General features: G+C 40.9%; 1 protein-coding gene across 2 annotated transcripts; it reads left to right on the forward strand.

The window, feature by feature from the left end:
* The first annotated feature begins 1,317 nt into the window (after positions 1-1,317).
* On the forward strand, positions 1,318-20,270 carry dcaf12 (DDB1 and CUL4 associated factor 12). Of its 2 annotated transcripts, none has more exons than XM_061686786.1 (9): positions 1,318-1,725; positions 6,200-6,487; positions 9,936-10,172; positions 10,371-10,431; positions 16,410-16,603; positions 16,730-16,795; positions 17,970-18,132; positions 18,245-18,423; positions 18,516-20,270. In XM_061686786.1, exons 1-9 carry the CDS (start codon positions 1,666-1,668, stop codon positions 18,672-18,674), a joined length of 1,407 nt encoding a protein of 468 aa, XP_061542770.1. In that variant the 5' UTR covers positions 1,318-1,665; the 3' UTR covers positions 18,675-20,270. The 2 variants fall into 2 exon arrangements, with proteins under 2 accessions (XP_061542770.1, XP_061542769.1); XM_061686785.1 differs by having other exon boundaries at positions 9,906-10,172; positions 18,516-20,269.
* Positions 20,271-20,331: the final 61 nt, after the last annotated feature.

Here is a 20,331-nt window from a genome sequence, read left to right on the forward strand (position 1 = left end):
ATGTAACACAGTGGCAAAAACATGACCCTGTCCCAGCTATTTTGGAACGTGTTGCAGCCATAAATTTGTAAGTTAATGATTATTTGCTAAAAACAATAAAGTTTATCAGTTTGAACATTAAATATCTTGTCTTTGTAGTGTATTCAATTAAATATAGGTTGAACATGATTTGCAAATCATTGTATTCTGTTTTTATTTATGTTTAACACAACGTCCCAACTGGATTGGAATTGGGGTTGTAAATCTGAAGTCTTTGCCTGCAAATCCTGGGTCAACTCCTAAGTCGAGACAGGCAAGTCCCGAGTCAAGTCTCAAGTCGCGAGTCCTACACTTTTTGAGTTTTGAGTCATTTTAACAACAAAATAAAAATATATTTTAATATATGTAGTATATGTAATATGTATATATATTATATCCTGCATTCATATATTTTAATATCCATATTTGTCAAAACAAATTTGATAAATGCATTGAACCTTTATAATAAAACTGGGGGTGGGGGGTGTTGTCTTAGTACGTTACTAATGAATTAATGAATTGGTAATGAATCAATTACTTTAGGTAGTGTGTGAAATAATTACCTATTGGTCAATATCTCTATCAGAGCATGCCCCTCAGGGCGTTAAATGTTAAAAGATAATAAGAACTAACTACACATTAGTAATAATGGTGTGGGGCACTTTGACCTAATAAATAATCAGTAAGACATTCATCGTAATATTGTCACTGATACTTTCCTGTAGTACAGCAATAAGTTGCACATATAGAAAGAAAAAGCAACAAAGTGTTGGTTTCTCATTGACTCGGTCAAAGTAGCAAGTCAAGTCCAAGTGAAGTCACGAGTCGTTCAAGTCGACTTGGAAGTCTTTTAATACATTGTCAAGTCGTTTCTAAAGTCATCAAATACATGACTCGAGTCCACGTCATGGGGCCTTGTCAGCCACGGGCCTTTTAGAATGTCATCATTTTTCTTCCCTTTAAGGATCTTTAATAGTAATATTTAAATTAAAACATGTATTAATTGTTATCCATTTATTTTCTGGTAGTTGTACAAAAATGGGGGGAAAAAATATTTCAGAGCAGTCAAGTGAGCCTGCCTGGTATATAAAGGCTTGGTAAGAAATATCTGAATACAAATTGCTTTATGCCGTGCTAGGATGACACCTATCATACGGACTGATACTCGCAGTTTAAAAAGGGTTAAAAAATAAAATATTTATATAAATAAAAAAAGGTAAAATTCCAACCAGCTGAAGCTGAAGACCCAGGCTATCAATGGTCGCGCGCAAGCGTCGTGGACGAGCACGGGCGCGTTCACGTATGACCTTGTTTTGTTGACGTTTAATGAGTGCGGCTGCGCGCTTGGCCAATGATGTCGTCGTTGCTGACGCGACTTTTCACGGCAAAAAGAACCCACTAAACTAGCCGGTCAATACTTTGTATTGTTTAGTGTAGATTTGTGAATAGATAGTAAGTTAACGCCAGTAAATTCCCAACAACCCTAGACAGCGACGCGGCAACGTATCCCGTATGTAATCGTCCTTGCTTGTCATCGGACGCCGCCAGAAAGGCCAAAGAACAAAGTCGTTTATCGGCATTATATGATCCATCGTCCAGAGTCAGGCTTACCCTCCATGTGGGTGAGGGAATTGTGTGTGTCAGATTATGGCGAGAAAAACAGTTAGCAGGAAAAGAAAGGCAGGGGAGCCCAAGGAGCAACAACAGGTAGGCGGAAACCGGTGGATCTCACTGTAATGTTAGCATGCTAACTAGCATCGTGCTAAACAAGCTCGAGAAATGCAATCTGTGCCAAACGTTTATGACACTGCAACAAACGGTGTCGCCCAAACACTCGACTGGCAGGGAGCCAACGTCAAATGTATAACAACATGTTTATAACGTGTGTGTGTTCGCAAACGTTAGCCACATCGCGACTGCTAACGGTAGCCGAATATGTAGCAGCCTGTTCCAGCTATGAGGGACTCGTTTTCACACTGTCACTCGCAATAAAACTGCGAATTGCTGTACTTCAATGTGATGGCGACCTGGCATAACGGGAGCCAGTTAGCGAACTGTAATGCTATCCCAAAGTATACATTAGGTCTTGTTAACGTCTGACAATCTTTGGGATTCTTTTTAGTGAATCTGTCTCCAAAACAGGAGTGCTGTATAGAAAACGCAAATGTGACCCAATAATTGCCAAAATAAATTAAAGCACCCCAAGAGATTTGTCATAAAGCCTGTTTGTTTTCCTTTCAGAATGAATATAGAATATACAGTCCCCTCCAAAAGTATTGGAATGGCAAAGTTTCTGGGGGTTTCTCCCTTCCCGTTTGATCTGAAAACCAAATGTCTTCAGTATACAACAAAAACAAAGGAATTGACCTTGCCGTTTTTGGAAGGAACTGTTTAGAGGTGTCACAATTGACTAATCGACAACCAATCGATCATCAAATTAATCGGCAACTATTTTGAAAAATGATTCATCGTTTGGAGTGATTGTTCAACTTAAAATTGTCCAAATCCTCTGATTTCAGCCTCTCAACAGTCAAAAGGGTCTGATTTCTGTAGTCCTCCATGAAAGCAGACTGATTATCTTTTGTGTTTAATCAAAATGAGACATTTGTCAATATCTGTTCTTACTTTGGAAAGCAATAATCAATATTTCCCCAAACCAGTAACTAAATCATAATAAATTTATGGGGGGAAAATATATAATTATGTTCTGTTGAATGCATTACAAAAATAAGGGTTATTTGCAGCAATAGCTGACATGTAGCTGAACCTGAAGTACGGTAGCCTCTGAGGTGTACATCAGATTTGTAGCCCTTTGCATTACCCAAGTAGCAGCTGTTTCAAAAACGTTGGTGAGAACATTACTTCCTGTCATGTGATATTGCTTAACTGTTGTGTATATGGTGTTGCTTATCATTAAACAATACCTAATAAATGACAGTTTTCAGTTAATAAACAATAATAATGGGAACAATTATTTATTTATTTTTAGACTTTAATATAAAATAGGGCGGCACGGTGGCCGACTGGTTAGAGCGTCTGCCTCACAGTTCAGAGGACCAGGGTTCAATCCCCGGCCTCGCTTGTGTGGAGTTTGCATGTTCTCCCCGTGCCTGCGTGGGTTTTCTCCGGGCACTCCGGTTTCCTCCCACATCCATAAAACATGCATCGTAGGTTAATTGAAGTCTCTAAAATTGCCCCTGGGTGTGAATGGGAGTGCGAATGGTTGTTTGTTTATGTGTGCCCTGTGATTAGCTGGCAACCGGTTCACGGTGTACCCCACCTCCTACCCGAAGATAGCTGGGATAGGCTCCAGTATGCCCGTGACCTTTGTGAGGATAAGCGGCTTGGAAACTGGATGGATGGAATATAAAATAGTTTTTCATCCTGTTTTTCGATGGAAATCATTGAATAACCAATAGAATAACAGATTCTAAAAATATTCGATAGTGACAGCGCTCATACTACATTTAATATATTACTATACTACAAAATTCTATGTGTGTCAGTAAAGTTCAAGGACTGGTGAATTTTTAAGCCAAACTACAAATGACGAGTTTGCAGTTTAATTTAAATGTGGCCCAGACGATCAAGCAACACATCTACAAAAGAACCTGCTGTGAGAGTTGTGATAGGACAACTCGTGGCTGCCTCACCATGACAACGTGCCTGCTCACAATGCCCTGAACATCCGTCACTTCCTGGCTGAGAAGAACATCACCGTGATGGACCCTGGCTTTATATGATTTTTTTTTTTCTTCCCCCCATTTTTCCCGAACTCAAGGGGGTCATCAAGGGGACCCATTTTCAGATGTGGATGTCATCAAGGTGGTTGTGATGATGGAGCGTGATGAAGGTGTAGCAGAGAAGCCTGGACAAGTGTGCTAGACTCCAGGGGGATTACAAGGGGAAACCTTGTAGTTTGGTTTTGAAATATATCCTTTGTGACACCAGTCCTGGAACTTTTCGGACACACCTCGTGTTCCCACAAATGATAACCGTTATTTGCAAATGAGATTGTCGATGTGCATACAATGTTAAGTATTTTTTTTCGAACAAAGTCATCCATCCATCCATTTTCTGAGCCGCTTCTCCTCACTAGGGTCGCGGGCCTGCTGGAGCCTATCCCAGCTATCATCGGGCAGGAGGCGGGGTACACCCTGAACTGGTTGCCAGCCAATCGGAGGGCACGTACAAACAAACAACCATTCGCACTCACATTCACGCCTACGGGCAATGTAGAGTCGTCAATTAACCTATCATGCATTGTTTTGGGATGTGGGAGGAAACCAGAAAACCCACACAGGCACGGGGAGAACATCCAAACTCCACACAGGCGGGGCCGGGGAATCGAAACCCGGTCCTCAGAACTGTGAGGCAGACGCTCTAACCAGTCGTCCACGTGCCCGCCTCAAACAAAGTCATCAAAAGTGAAATACCAATGACAGTCTAGCACAGTGATCATCTGGCGGGTCAGGACCCAAAAGTGGGTTTGGACAAATTTTTGGGTGGGTTGCGGAAAGCTTGTAAAAAAATTACATGTATTCTTATTTTGTTTTTTCTTCTACACTACAGAGGCATACCAAGTTCCCATATTGAACATATTAGATAAGCAACAGGAAGTGTCTTTGCCTTGCGCTTTAGTCACTAGTTTACTCCAACAAGAAATACAAACAAATACAGTGCAGCTCAACCTCTGGCTAGTGGATGTCATGGTGAGCCATATGCTTTTGGCTGTACATCAAACTCATTGGAAACAGCTTATGAAAATATTATATACTATACATATTAGGACTGCACAGTTATGGCCAAAATGATAATCACTATTATTTTGGTCAATATTGTAATCATGAGTATTAATCACTATTATTCCTCATGTTAGGAAAAAACTATTTTTATTGCACTACTAAAAACAATTTTTATTGCACTACTTTTCAACAAACAAAATGTAAGGTTTCAATACAAAATTAATCTTTAATTAAGAATAACTGATAGATCATAATAAAAAATAAAAGCACCCAAGAAAATTGTACTTTACCAATTTACCAAGGGCTGACTGAATAAATATGCTATACAAAGTGCAATTACAAATTGTATGCAACTTAATGGAAACAAATAAGGCAGGAGGGTGGCCGACTGAAAAAACCTTACTTTTCAAAATGGTTTACTCATTTGCTGAGCACAATAATACACACAATACATAATACACACTTTTCTCAATAATGTGTACATATGAGAAATAGCAGCATGCTTCCGAGTAGTTAGCAGATCTGCCTCACAGTTTGTGAGGTTGAAGTTTGCATGTATGTGGGTTTTTTTCTGGGTAATCCAGTTTCCTCCCACATTCTAAAAATATGCATGTTAGGTTAAATGTAGACTCTAAATTGTCCATAGGTGTGAATGAGTGGGAATGGTAAAATCAGTTAGGCTAATAATGATAGTAGGGTAGGTTTTATATATAACATCTTTCAAGGGACTCTTCGGACGCTAGAGGATAGGCTTCAGTTCACCCGCCTCACTAATGAGGACAAGTGGTATGGAAAATGGATGGATGTTCACAAAAAAAAATACTTAGCACTCACAATGGAAAGAGTTGACATCCTGTTTTATGTAAACAAAACAAAACTATAAAAAAAAGTTACAATTTGTACAATTTAGTTGAAAACAAATTGAAATTTTTGGCTGGGCTGCTACTACTTCTACTTCTGTTGGAATACATTTGGATGCATGCTTTGGTAAATGGTTGTTTGTTACTATTAAGGCTGCATGTAAGATTCCATGTGTCTTTACGATGGGATTGAATGTGATTGGATCTGAACAAACCCACTTCTTCAAATATTAAATGTATATGTGCACCTCGGCAGCTACATTGTTGTTTTACTTTTTACTTTGCTTTTACCTGAAAATACACATTTTATTCCTGGTCTCAATTTGTGAAGAAAAAAGGTATTTTACAAAGAAGTGTTATTTTGTATCTTTCAAATAGGTCTTAGAAAGTACACTATGTTAAAGATGATCAATGATTGCGGTCTACCTCTAGGAGCAGATGTGGTATTAAAATAAGAAAATGAGGGTCTATGCCTAGTAGTTAATGAATAAAAAATTTTTTGGGGGAAAAGTAATGTTTTTTTTTTTCCTCCAACTTGACCAATGCTGTCTCAATTTTCTTACCTTTCTCCATTAGCTGGGCTGGTGTCAGGCGCCATGCAAGCGGAGTCGTGTCTCTTGTTCTTCACGTCATGCGCAGTGGTGGCGAACTCGCCATTCAGTCGTCTGCGCCCTCCGGGGCCGAGAGTTCAGACCTCAGCAGCAGCATGAGTTGCAGCTCCAGCGGAGCCTGCGAGGATTTGCGGCTGGCCGGCTCCCTGGCATCCTGAAGGAGAGGGAGTTCTCTCTTGGGCGTCTTAACAAAGTATTTGCCTCACAGTGGCTCAACCAACAGCAGGTTGTGTGCGGGACCAAATGCAACACGGTGAGATGTTTTTCTGTCTTAAATGTAAGATATTATTTTCATTAGTTCCAAGCCAAAAAATATTCTTCAGAATTTGAATAATAATATAATCCTATCTAAGGATGCTTTCATGCTATCCCCCATTTGTCCATTTTAAGTCTGACAAACATACCTCTCCCTACTGCTCACCCTTGCATTACAGCCCCCTCAGATGAAGAACCAGACCTGTTACAAAAACTGGTATAACATGGCCTGAAAATGCTTTGACCACACAAACTGGGATTTGTTTCAAAACCAGGACCTGGAAATATTCACAGGGACTGTATATAATAGAATAGAAGTTTATTTTCACAGGAACAATAAAAGGGTATGAGGACTGTGTCAAGTTCTGCATGCAGAAAAAAAAACATTTGGGTTCTTCCAAAAGAAAGCTAGATGAACAGTCAGGTCCGTACTCCCCAGCAGGTAACCAGAGTGTGTCGCTAGCAGAGGAACTCAACTGCTTCTTTGCTTGCTTTGATTTCATCTTCACCAACCCTTTCCCCACAAGGCTCCAGCACTCCCCCACTCTTGTGAAGCATGATGTGAGGAGGGTGCTCCTGGCAGTAAACCCCAGGAAGGTGCCAGCCCATAGACTATGTGCCCACCAGCACGCATTCCTCTTTAAGTGGATTTTTAACCTCTCCCTGGCCCAAGCAGTCATTCCGTCCTACCTGAAGACAGCCACAATCAGTCACCTGCAGTCAGCCTTAATTATTTGCACCTCTTTGCCCTCACCCCAGTAATCATGAAGTGCTTTGAGAGGCTGGTTCTTAAGCAAATTCAAGACTATTCTCCACAGGGCTGTGTGCTCAACCTCCTCATGTATTGTCACTACACCTGTGACTCTGCAGTCCAGCTTACAAGACATCAAGTTTGCTGATGACACCACAGTGGTTGGACTGATCTCGTGGGCGGTTGAGTCAACCTACAGAGAGGTTAACAGCCTGGTGTTCAGAAAATAATCAGGAGTTGAACATAAAAAAAAAAAAAAAAATGAGATCAGACAAGAGCGCTTCATGAGGCACAAACTGGGACCTGCGCATCTGCAAATGAATGGTGAGCTTGTGGAGAGGGTCCACAATCCACGCATTTAGGTTTCTTGGTGTCCTCATTTATGATGACCTAAAATGGATGGTGAAGACCACAGCTGTAACCAAGAAGGCTCAGAAGAGATTACACCTTTTGAGCGTTCTGGGGAGGGGTGGAACAACGTGGACTTGAAGTTGCTACAATTAGTCTTCTCTGCATCAATTTAGAGTTTCCTGATGTAATGCATTATAGTATGGTATGGAAACTGCACTGAGGCTGACAGGAAGCAGTTGCAGAGGGTCATCAAGGCAGCAGAAAAGACCGTAGGGTACCTTCTGCGCTACCTGACGGACATCTACACCTCAGGCTGCCTCAGCATTGCAAATAACATCAACAAGGACTGCTCTCATCCTGGTTTTACTTTTTCACCTTGTTGCCCTCTGGTAAGCATTACAGGAGCATCAAGGCCCACTCAAATAGACTCAGTTTTTTTCCTCCAGAATAATAACTACTCTAAAGCCTGCTGCACACCGAGCCACACGGCCGAACCCGACTGAACTGTCACGCAGTGTACGGGGTTCGGCAGCTAGTTTTCATGAGTGGCCGATGGGCAAACTAGTGAAGTGTGCAGTCTCTCTGTCACCAAAATGCACGTGAGCAGTGTCCAAAGTGTGTCAGTAGCCCCTCAAAATATCCACACTCACCTGTATTCTTATTGACTTCCTCTCTTGGAGGCAACACTCTTCTTCCTTGGCAATCATCCATGTTTACGTAGTTCACTATAAGTAATACAGTGCAATATACTGCATGTAGAGCCTCAAAACCCGATAAAGGGTCATAGTTTTCCATTACAGCGTGTCACTTGATGAGCAGGGCTCAATCGCGCTGTGCAGGTGTGAGTCGCCAACTGTCATTTTGTCATTCCAGTCAAGTTCAGCCGTGTCGCAGAGTTTATTACATTACATCCTTTATAACTATTATATCCCACCACTGTGCAGTCTATTTTTTTCCTCATATTGTTGCCATGTTGCATTGTTGGTTGACTTTATATGCACTGCACTGTGAAAAGAGTAGCTCCCATAATCTCTTTGTAAACTGTACAATCCCAATGAAGGCATTCTATTCTAGTTTACTCTTTTTTTATTCTAAAAGTTTTCCCTCTCAACATAGTTAAGTCAGTTTGAATGCAGTAATTGAACTTAGTCCAATAATGTTTTGAGTTGATATGGGCGTTGTTTGGTTGTGTTGACAAAGTCATCTGAACTCAATCCAATACAACTGATGAACGAACAAATCAGGGAATTCTGTACTCCAAACAGCATAATAGTAATTGGTATTGCATCTTAATTTACAGTTAATTTACTCAATAGGTCTGTGAGCATGATGCCTTGTCACTGTATGAAGGATGATCATTTGCTGAAGTAGTCCCCTGAAATAATAGTCTTCTATTTGCTGGTGTTCTGTATCCTGTTAATTATTATTATTATTATTATTATCCATCCAGGCGGCACGGTTGTCGACTGGTTAGCACATCTGCCTCACAGTTCTTAGGACCGGGTACAAATCCCGGCCTGTGTGGAGTTTGCATGTTCTCCCCGTGTCTGCGTGGGTTTTCTCCGGGTACTCCGGTTTCCTCCCACATCCCCAAAACATGCATGGTAGCTTAATTGGAGAATCTAAATTACCTGTAGGTGTGAATGTCAATGCAAATGGTTGTTTGTTTATATGTGCCCTGAGATTGGCTGGCAACCAGTTCAGGGTGTGCCCCGCCTCTCGCCCGGAGATAGCTGGGATAGGCTCCAGCACGCCTGTGACCCTAGTGAGGATAAGCGGAACGGAAGATGAATCAATGAATGAATTATCCTTATCCTCACTAGGGTCGCGGGCATGCTGGAGCCTATCCCAGCTATCTTCGGGCGAGAGGCGGTCGCCAGCCAGTCGCAGGGCACATAGAAACAAACAACCATTCGCACTCACATTCACAACTGTGGGCAATTTAGAGTCTTCAATCAACCTAACACGCATGTTTTTGGGATGTGGGAGGAAACCGGAGTACCCGGAGAAAATCCATGCAGGGACGGGGAGAACATTCAAACGCCACACAGGCAGGGCCGGGATTTGAACCCCGGTCCTCAGAACTCTGAGGCAGATGTGCAAACCAGTCGTTCACCGTGCTGTCTATTATTATTACGAATAATACAAATTCTAATAATAGTAATGTTGACATAAATGTATCCCAACCACAGTCCAATTTGAGTACCGTATATTAATGCATGTAATGTAATGTATGACCATTTGTGATGGGCTATTTGTACGTACACCATAATAGTTTTGTAATCAAATGTTCTGTCTTTTTGCTTCGTAACAGCTTTTTGTAACCAATGTAATGACTGGGCAGATCACTAGGATTCCCATGCTCAAGGACAGGGAATGTCATGGTGGAGGCTCTGTGGCAGGGGTGATGCAGAATTACCACTCCACAGCAAGCTCTCATTCCCGACTCGACCAGCAGGGCTGTGGCATCCATGCTATTGAGATCAACCCCTCAAGAACCCTCCTAGCTACTGGGGGAGACAACCCCAACAGCCTGGCCATCTACAAGCTGCCCACACTGGACCCTGTTTGTGTTGGTGATGTGAGTTGTCAGGTCTTTCTGAACGACACTTGAAACTGTTCAATTGGTTAAATCTTTCCACATATTCCTTGTGGTTGGCATCACTAAACCTCATTTTATACTCTGAATGTACGCAAATTCTTGCTCACCTGTTCAAAAAAGAACAGTCATGAGACTTGCTTTGGTTTTTTTTTTTCATGGTGGTCATTTGTGTGTTAGGATGGCCACAATGACTGGATCTTCTCAATAGCATGGATCAGTGACAGGATGGCAGTGTCTGGTGAGTTCTCTGGATGAATGACCAGTGTTAGTGGTTTTACACAAGCTGCACTACAATGTCAGTTTCGTTCATGCTTTGAAGGCATGTGAGAAGTCTGTTGAATTAGCTTGGGGCAGTACCCAAACTAATTCAACAGACAAAAAAAAAACAGAAACTGGAAAACAGCACTTTTACTCACTTTTCTTTAAATTTATGATGTCCATTACAATGCCTCGAGATAGGGCTGCACAATTAATTGAATTTTAATCGTGATTACTATTACTATTTTGGCTGCCACAATTAACCTAACCTGATCGTCTGTGATATTTTAAAATGTGGGCTCTCCTGTAGGTTAACGACTATGTTAATCGATTTATCGGTTGATTATTTTTCTGATGAATCTGATTTAAAAAACTTTTTTTTTTTTTTAATTCCCATCCCTTCATTAAAAAAATTTACATTATTTCAAATTGGCGGTGCAGAAAAATGCACAAAAAGGTTGCTGCATGAATATCCCAGAGCTCTTAAAGTAATAAATTATGATTTAAAAAAAAAAACAACTAAAGGTCTCATAGCTTTACAGTAGGCATTGGACCAACACACAAAAACATACAAATGTATGCTATACAGGCGGCACGGTGGCCGACTGGTTAGAGCGTCAGCCTCACAGTTCTGAGGTGCGGGGTTCAATCCCCGTCCCTGCCTGTGTGGAGTTTGCATGTTCTCCCTGTGCCTGCGTGGGTTTTCCCCGGGCACTCCGGTTTCCTCCCACATCCCAAAAACATGCATTAATTGGAGACTCTAAATTGCCTGTAGGCATGACTGTGAGTGCGAATGGTTGTTTGTTTCTATGTGCTCTGTGATTGGCTGGCAACCAGTTCAGGGTGTACCCCGCCTACTGCCCGATGACAGCTGGGATAGGCTCCAGCACGCCCGCGACCCTAGTGAGGAGAAGCGGCTCAGAAAATAGATGGATGGATGGATACTATACAATTTCAAATTTCAGGCCTAACCTCAGACCTCGTCTCTCTGTGAATCCAAAAACAAAACAATCACTTTCTCACACTTGACCTCTTATGCATTCCATTATGACCTCTTATGCATTCCATTTAGATCTTACATATAGGACATTAAATTGATAAAATCATACTAAGAAGAAATACACGATTTCAAAACGTACCACTTACCATGCTACTCATTTTCGGAATTCAAGGAGTCACGTTCAGATAACTCTATTTACCAAACGTTCAAGGAAGTCTTCAACTTTATACACTACAAGAACATTAATGTACAAAATATATAAATCAATACAAATTATCCATCCATCCATTCATTTTCTACCGCTTATCCGAGGTCGCGTCGCGGGGGCAGTAGCTTTAGCAAGGACGTCCAGACTTCCCGCTCCCCAGCTACTTCATCCATCTCTTCCGGGGGGATCCCGAGGCGTTCCCAGGCCAGCTGAAGGATGTTGTCGCTGCAGTGTGTCCTGGGTCGTCCCCGGGGTCTCCTGCCCGGAACACCTCACCAGGGAGGCGTCCGAGAGGCATCCGAATCAGATGCGAGCTAATGAGCTAAGGGGTGGAGCTAAAAAGCTCACTCGACCGTGGTGACATCGTTAAAATGTCAGAGCTCTGAGTTGTGTGTGTGTTTTCCCACATAACACACATACACACGTATTAGAAAGTTAACTGTTAATAAACCATAATCACTGCGGCACACAATATTCAAGCAGTAGTTGACTTCAGCAAACACATTTTCAGCGTCATTGGATTGACAGGTAAAGGTCTCACATCACAGTCCAGCAGCCTGAGGACGGGCCTTATTTTACATTTTATCAGAATCAGAATCATCTTTATTTGCCAAGTATGTCCAAAACACACAAGGAATTTGTCTCCGGTAGTTGGAGCCGCTCTAGTACAACAGACAGTCAATTTACAGAACACTTTGGAGACATAAAGACATTGACAAAAAACAATTGTGCAATTGTGTATTTATCCTTATTTAAACAGGTAAAAGCTTATTGAGAGATAACATCTCCTTTTCAAAATCCTTTTCAAAATCCAAGAGGCAGCAGAAATTATACAGTACAAAACAAAAAAGTAACAGTGATATTAAAATGTATGGCATCTGATTTCAAACAGTGACAAAGACCAAATGCAAATACATGCACGGTGTTTGTGTGTTTTTGTTTTTGTAATTCATTGAAAAATTTGGCAGGCTTTAAGAAATTTTTGGGCCTCTTTCGAGGGTTAATGACCCTATACCCACGTACCAAATATTTAAGATTTGTTTAAGTGCAGTTTTTGTGGACAGAGCCTGAGTCTGATTTATATATTTTTTAGGATATTTTACTTATTGTTCTACATTACAATGCCAATATTCTTTAGAATTCAATTACTTGTTCTTAAAAAGGATGTACTTGAATTATTATGCTCTATAATATCATTATATTCGTGGCATAAAAAATAATCAACAATACGATCGTTTTTCGTGATAGTTTTTGGGAAACTATCCCACATCCCAAAAACATACATGGTAGGTTAATTGACGACTCTAAATTGCCCGTAGGTGTGAATGTGAGTGCAAATGGTTGTTTGTTTGTATGTGCCCTGTGATTGGCTGGCAACCAGTTCAGGGTGTACCACACCTGCTGTCGGAGGAGATAAGCTGCTCGGGAAATTGATTGATGTATAATCTTTGACTCAATTATCATTTTCGGGATAGGTTCAACCCCCGAAAAAGAAAAAACAAAAAGAAAAACAGATAGGAAAAAATGAACAAAAGAATTTGGGAAAAAAACTGTGAATAGGTGAATCCGCCCACAGGTTCTGAACCACGAGTATGTGGGGGTCCACTGAACACGTTTTCTCTAATACGGTGAGTAATTGTGATGAATAATCATGATTACAATATTGATCAATATAATCATGATGAGCATTTTGGCTATAATCGTGTAGACCTACCTCAAGAGGAAATTCAACCCGCACTCTGCTGTATATCTGCATTAGACACCACATAGAACAAGTTCACACGCATTTCGGCATGCAAGGAGAGAAGGGACGTGCCAACAGTACTGCACCAATCGAGCTGGAACGTACCTTGGTCAGGCACCTCACAGTAGTCAGGAATCGGGCTGCACAAGATTTTGAACATATTTCATTGCGATAATGGCACGTGAAATATGTGTATCACAAAGATGTGCAATTATTAGTACGTATACAGTATTGTATGTTTTGTTGCACGCGTGTACCATTTATCTGAGTTTGACCAGTCAGATACGACCTTAAATGCACATAGCCATCCACCCCCTTAATACTGGTCTCCTATTGGCTAGAGCGGAACCATAGGTGTATAGTGAGAATCTCGGCGGCAGAGGAAGAATGGCAGATGCGAGAGAGGAGCAAATGAACGAGGGCGGAAACAATAAACAACTTGTGTCTAAAATGTACAGTGGGGCAAAAAAGTATTTAGTCAGCCACCAATTGTGCAAGTTCTCTCACTTAAAAAGATGAGAGAGCCCTGTAATTGTCATCATAGGTATACCTCACCTATGAGATACAAAAAGAGAAAAATAATTCAGAAAATCACATTGTCTGATTTTTAAAGAATTTATTAGCAAATTATGATGGCAAATAAGTATTTGGCCAATAACAAAAGTTCATCTCAATACTTATTTCCCTTTTGTTGGCAATGACAGAGGTCAAATGTTTCCTGTAAGTCCTCACAAGGTTTTCACACACTGTTGCTGGTATTTTGGCTAATTCCTCCATGCAGCTCTCCTCTAGAACAGGGTTGGGCAAAACAGACTTTCAACTCCCTCCAAAGATTTTCTATGGGGTTGAGATCTGGAGACTGGCTAGGCCACTCCAGGACCTTGAAATGCTTCTTACGAAGCCACTCCTTCGTTGCCTGAGCGGTGTGTTTAGGATCATTGTCATGGTGAAAGACCCAGCCACGTTTCATCTTCAATGCCCTTGTTGATGGTAGGAGGTTTTCACTCAAAATCTCACAATACATGTCCCCATTCATTCTTTTCTTTACATGGATCTGTCGTCCTGGTCCCTTTGCAGAAAAACAGCTCCAAAGCATGATGTTTCCACCCACATGCTTCACAGTTGGTAGGGTGTTCTTTGGATGCATTCTTTCTCCTCCAAACACGACAAGTTGAGTTTTTACCAAAATTTTCTATTTTAGTTTCATCTGACCATATGACATTCTCCCAATCCTCTTCTGGATCATCCAAATGCTGTCTAGCAAACTTCAGACGGGCCTGGATTAAGCAGGGGACACGTCTGGCACTGCAGGATTTGAGTCCCTGGCGGCATAGTGTGTTACTGATGGTAGCCTTTGTTATTTGGGTCCCAGCTCTCTGCACTTCATTCACTTGGGCCCCCGTGTGGGTCTGTGATTTTTGCTCACCGTTCTTGTGATCATTTTGACCCTTTGGGGTGAGATCTTGCATGGAGCCCCAGATTGAGGGAGATTATCAGTGGTCTTCTATGTCTTCCATTTTCTAATAATTGCTCCCACAGTTGATTTCGTCACACCAAGCTGCTTACCTATTCCAGATTCAGTCTTCCCAGCCTGGTGCAGGTCTACAATTTTGTTTCTGGTGTCCTTTGACAGCTCTTTGGTCTTGGCCATAGTGGAGTTTGGAGTGTGACTTTTTGAGGTTGTGGCCAGGTGTCTTTAATACTGATAAGTTCAAGCAGGTGATATTAATACAGGTAACGAATGGAGGACAGAGGAGCCTCTTAAAGAAGTTGTTACAGGTCGATGAGAGTTAGAAATCTTCCTTCTTTGTAGGCGACCAAATACTTATTTTCCACCATAATTTGCTTATAAATTCTTTAAAAATCAGACAATGTGATTTTCTGGATTTTTTTCTTTTGTTTGTCTGTTTTTGTTTTTTTACCCATTTTGTCTCTCATAGGTGAGGTAGACCTATGATTAAAATTACATCCTCTCTCATCTTTTTAAGTGGGAGAACTTGCACAATTGGTGGCTGACTAAATACTTTTTTGCCCCACTGTTTAACACATCTGAAATATGGGAGAATACATATAGCCGGTTTATTTTGTCACATTAAAGATGTATTTATTTCATTAGATAATAAAAATATTTATTTTCGGGAATGTTAAATCCATTTTGTGCATCGCTTCATCCTCACAAGCGTCGCGGGCGTGCTGGAGCCTATCCCACCTGACTTCGGGCGAGAGGCGGGGTACACCCTGAACTGGTCGCCAGCCAATTGCTGGGCACATAGAAACAAACAACCATTCTCGCACACATTCACACCTAAGGGCAATTTAGAGTCTTCAATCAATCTACTATGCATGTTTTTTGGATGTGGGAGGAAACCTTTGTGCCCGGAGAAAAGCCACGCAGGCACGGGGACAACATGCAATCTCCACACAGGCGTCGCCGGGATTGAACCCCGGTCGTCCGGACTGTGAGGCAGATGTGCTAACCAGTCGGTCACTTTTCCGCCCAATGTTAAATATTGCAATAATATTGATATCACAATATTCAACACCCATATCACATAAAGCATGTTTTTCCAATATCGTGCTGCTCTAGTCAGGAGCCACACTAGCATCTCTCCAACAACTAATTGCTGTTTTACATTTTGTCTGCATGGGGATTCGAAGGGATTCCAAAGGCCAAGTCCTTACAGATGGGCTACCGACAACGGGTGAAATTGAGGGTTTTTTCGTAAAAGAGAGACATTTTATTGATCGACATTGGCATAGATGGTCTGGTTAACGTCCTATTTTTGTTCTCAAAGGCCGTAATATCTTTCTTGTTTTTGCAAGGGAGATTTGGCTGTAGGTGTCAACAATTCTGTGAACAATGTGTCTTATTATGATCTCGCCTTTCCTGAAGTAATTGTCCTTAACTTACTTGATGGGCACCACGTTTAGGTTGGTAGGTAGGTAGTTTATTACTTTACTGATGTGCTTGACACATGCCTTACGTGTTAATATTCCAACTTCAAGGTTCACGAGATGGCTCCATGGGTCTGTGGGAGGTAACAGAGGAAGTAATGAGCCAGGCACAGCATAGTCAGAGTGAAACAGCCATGCCCTCCTATGCCCACATCTCCCACCGAGCCCTCGAAGACATACCAAAGGAGTACACCGACCCATACAAGTGTAAAGTCCGTGCTTTGGCCTTCAACAACAACCACAAAGTGAGTTTTATCTTCAAACATTCATTGAGAATCATTATTTCTTTTAGGTCTAAATTCACACAGGTTTCCAAGAGTGAGTTGAAGGGATTACAGTTATGTTTCCTAATGTGGATGTTTTTCTTTCAGGAGCTGGGTGCCGTATCTTTAGATGGCTACTTCCACCTCTGGAAAGCTGAGCACACCTTGTGCAAGGCAAGTTCTTTGCACTTATTGCCTTTATTTATTCTAAAAAAAAAAGGTTTGAAATTCTGTCAAGGATTATATTTAGTAAAGCCAGACCGTTATTGTTTTTTTTTGGGACCGATAACGGGGACAAAAAAAAAAAGCCATAATATTGGCAAATAAGCTATTGGCCAATAACCGATATATCTGTTACATACTGTAGGGGAACACAACTTATAATACCCATATGATTCATGACAAAGAAGCAGAACACAACAAATCCACAAAAACATCTTTGTAAATATGACTAATTGATATTGCTATCTATTAAAAAGTTCATGTGCTGCCAAAAAAAGTCTAAAAAGTCAAGCAAACATTAAAAACTGTTGGGGGCGGGGAGGCAGGGGGTGATTTCATTTACCGGACAAATTTCTTTTACTTATTTCAAGTAAAAATGAGCTTGAAACAAGTGAAAATTATCTAAATATTTTGGTTGATGTCTTATTTTAAGTGTAATTGATTTAGTTTTGACAAGAAATAAGACATTCTTGGAAAGATTTTGAGTTTCTGCAGTGTTCATAAAAGGAAATGTCATTGTAATACCATTTGTTCGCAGACAGTCATTATACTTTATTTTTTACTAGTTTTTTTTCATAGGTTTCATGTCCTATCATCTAGTATTGATATTCATATTGTTTCTGAATTTTAAGTAAAGGCGTCATTCACGCACTATTTTTCTTGTGTGTGCCATGTATGTAACTCAAGTCGAACCACCGCAGCCAAGGCACGGTAAAGTGAGGAGCCCTTGTGTGTGTATCTAAATGTTTTGGCTTTAAAAATAAACCTGATGTCAAAAGGCAACTCATGCAATTATTTGTGCCTTGCAGCTGCAACAGTTTCATAAAACGCTGTATAATAATTGATAATGGTGGACATGGCAATAAACAGTTGCATAGATCTTTATTTCACTAAGATGCAACTTACATGATGTAAAAAGACTCTCTCGCTCTTGAAAACTTGTGTGGAAACCCCCCCCCCCCCCAAAATGCTTACATATTGACTGAGGTCGATTAATCAGTGATTACACTATAATTTATGATTTACCGACACTATAATACTTAGCCAACTGAACTCTCGCTGTTCTGTTTGGATGTCAGTGTTGTTACTTGGGTCTCATTTGTTATCCTACATTGCTTCCTTGCAGCTTCTGTCCACCAAACTGCCGCACTGCAAAGAGAACGTGTGTCTGGCCTATGGGCTAGACTGGTCAGTATACGCTGCCGGATCTCAGGCCCACGTGTCTTTTTTGGATCCTCGGCAGCCGACACACAGCATAAAATCAGTCAATTCCAGAGAAAGGGGAAGTGGTGCGTTATCTCTCCTTTCTAAACAAGTCTGCATCCTGTGTCCTTTTAAAAAAAATGAAAAATTAAACAGATGGGTAGATACTAAAGATCACATGGAATATTGTCTGTGCAGGGATCCGTTCCGTGAGTTTTTATGAGCACATAGTAACAGTCGGCACTGGTCAAGGTTCACTTCTTTTCTACGACATCCGAGCTCAGAGATTCCTCGAGAACCCTTTGATACCAACTGGAGGGTACCGGAAGTGCTCAGGAGACGGCATTCTCAAGCTCACAACAGGGAAAGGCTGGCTGGTATATAATCTTTGGACCTTTTGTTATTGCAAATGATTTGCAAAAATTTTAGTCCAAGTGATCCACTCAATCTTACCCTATTTTTTTTCCAGAATCATGATGAGACATGGAGGAGTTATTTCTCAGACCTTCATTCTTTTCCGAACGCCGTGTACACTCACTGCTACGATGACTCCGGCACCAAGCTGTTTGTAGCAGGTGGACCCCTCTGTTCTGGCCTCCATGGGAACTACGCAGGATTGTGGAGCTAGCCTTGTCATCCTCTACATCACCCTATGATGAAATCCTTGTCCACATTTTTTATCCAATGTCTGTTGGACTCAGGCGCATGACCTTGCCACCACCATATCACAGCATTGATTATTGTTGTGCATCTTTGTGACCACATTTTAACATCCTGTTGCCCGTGTTCCTTTCGTCATTCCACCAAGGCCACTTTTTTTTTTTTTTTTTAATTAAACATTTGAAGCAATCATTTTCAAGAGTTGCCACTGAGGAACCTAAAAGAGTTTTTTAAACCCATAACCAACTGTTTCTTTAACAATGACATAGCAGTTGAGGCTAGTCTCTTATTGGTTGGGTTTTTAGTATGTAAGAATATGTTTCCGTTGCTTCTTCTGTAAGATATTACAATCTCTTTGTGAAGGTGCAACGCTTTCTGACTGGAATGAATGTCAATATCACAAAAGAGGGAGAGGAAAGAGGACTGAAGAAAAACTTTGACGGACCTAACCTGTGTGCAGTTTGACTTTTGATGGTTAGAACATATTCAGTTTCTGTCCCAAAACAATCAGAAAAAAAACTTTTCCTCCAGTATGGCAAAATGAAGGTTGTCTATCCCAATCAAAATAAGACATTTTTGGGGAAATATTTGTGGCTGAAATCATACCGGCGAAATGTTAAGATCGCTAAATACAATGTTCTCTTGTGATGTGACCCCTTTCTTTGATTTGAGTGGCATACACCTGCTGATATTAGTTTTGTATGTATTTATTTCTCCCTTATATCACCCACATTTGATTGGCTTGGGGTGATGACTTAATTTTTGAAGGTGTATTGTGTTACCCACAACCCTTATTTTCCCTATGTTGCCGTTCGATATGACCAGAATGCTTTCTGCAGTTTTGCACACTATTTGTGTTCATATACTTACATATGTCAAGTCTGGTGTCACGAGAGAATTTATACAGACGTTTGCTTTAATATGTATAGTTTCTTGTCAAACTGAGCGCTTTTTATTGATTTGGTTAACTTGCCTGTGATGCCGAGACCTCTCTGCGACTAGGGAAGAAAAACTGGTAGCTCTGAAAACCTTTGAACCATCCAACTAGAAAGATACTGAAGATACATTGCTTTGCTCTACCCCGGATTTCGGTACTACATGCATGTGTCACAGTTGTAAAACTTAATTTTTGTATCAAGGAGTGATCATATCAAGGAGTGATCGTATGATCTTGTTTGGTAGAGGCAGGGTAGGCTTGAGTTAAGTTTTTGCCTTGCTCAGTCAAGTCTTTCTGTGAAAGACTGCCATAGGTGAATAGGTTTCCTTTTTCTACATGGAACATTTTGTGAGGACTTGAAAAGAGAACCCCCCAGTTACACCCACAGTTTGAACCAATAACCTACACTCTTAACGTGTATTTTATATAAATGTGTATACGTATGTGTGGAATACATAAGGACCCTTGCATACATTTTTCTGTATATTTCTGAAGAAGTGTGGATTGATGTGTCTAAGTGATGCCCTGTTTTTTTTTTTTTTTATACTCATGAATGTTTTTACTAAGACGCAATGTGGGGATCTAAGCAAAAAAAAGAAAACTAGGAAAACTAGTTATTGAGTCATAAAAAAAGAAATAAATACAAAATGTATATTGAAGTGCTTGTCATTTTTAATGTGGGGGGCAG

The sequence above is a fragment of the Phycodurus eques genome, chromosome 10 (genome assembly GCF_024500275.1).
Source record: "Phycodurus eques isolate BA_2022a chromosome 10, UOR_Pequ_1.1, whole genome shotgun sequence".
Classification (NCBI taxonomy): Eukaryota; Metazoa; Chordata; class Actinopteri; order Syngnathiformes; family Syngnathidae; genus Phycodurus; species Phycodurus eques.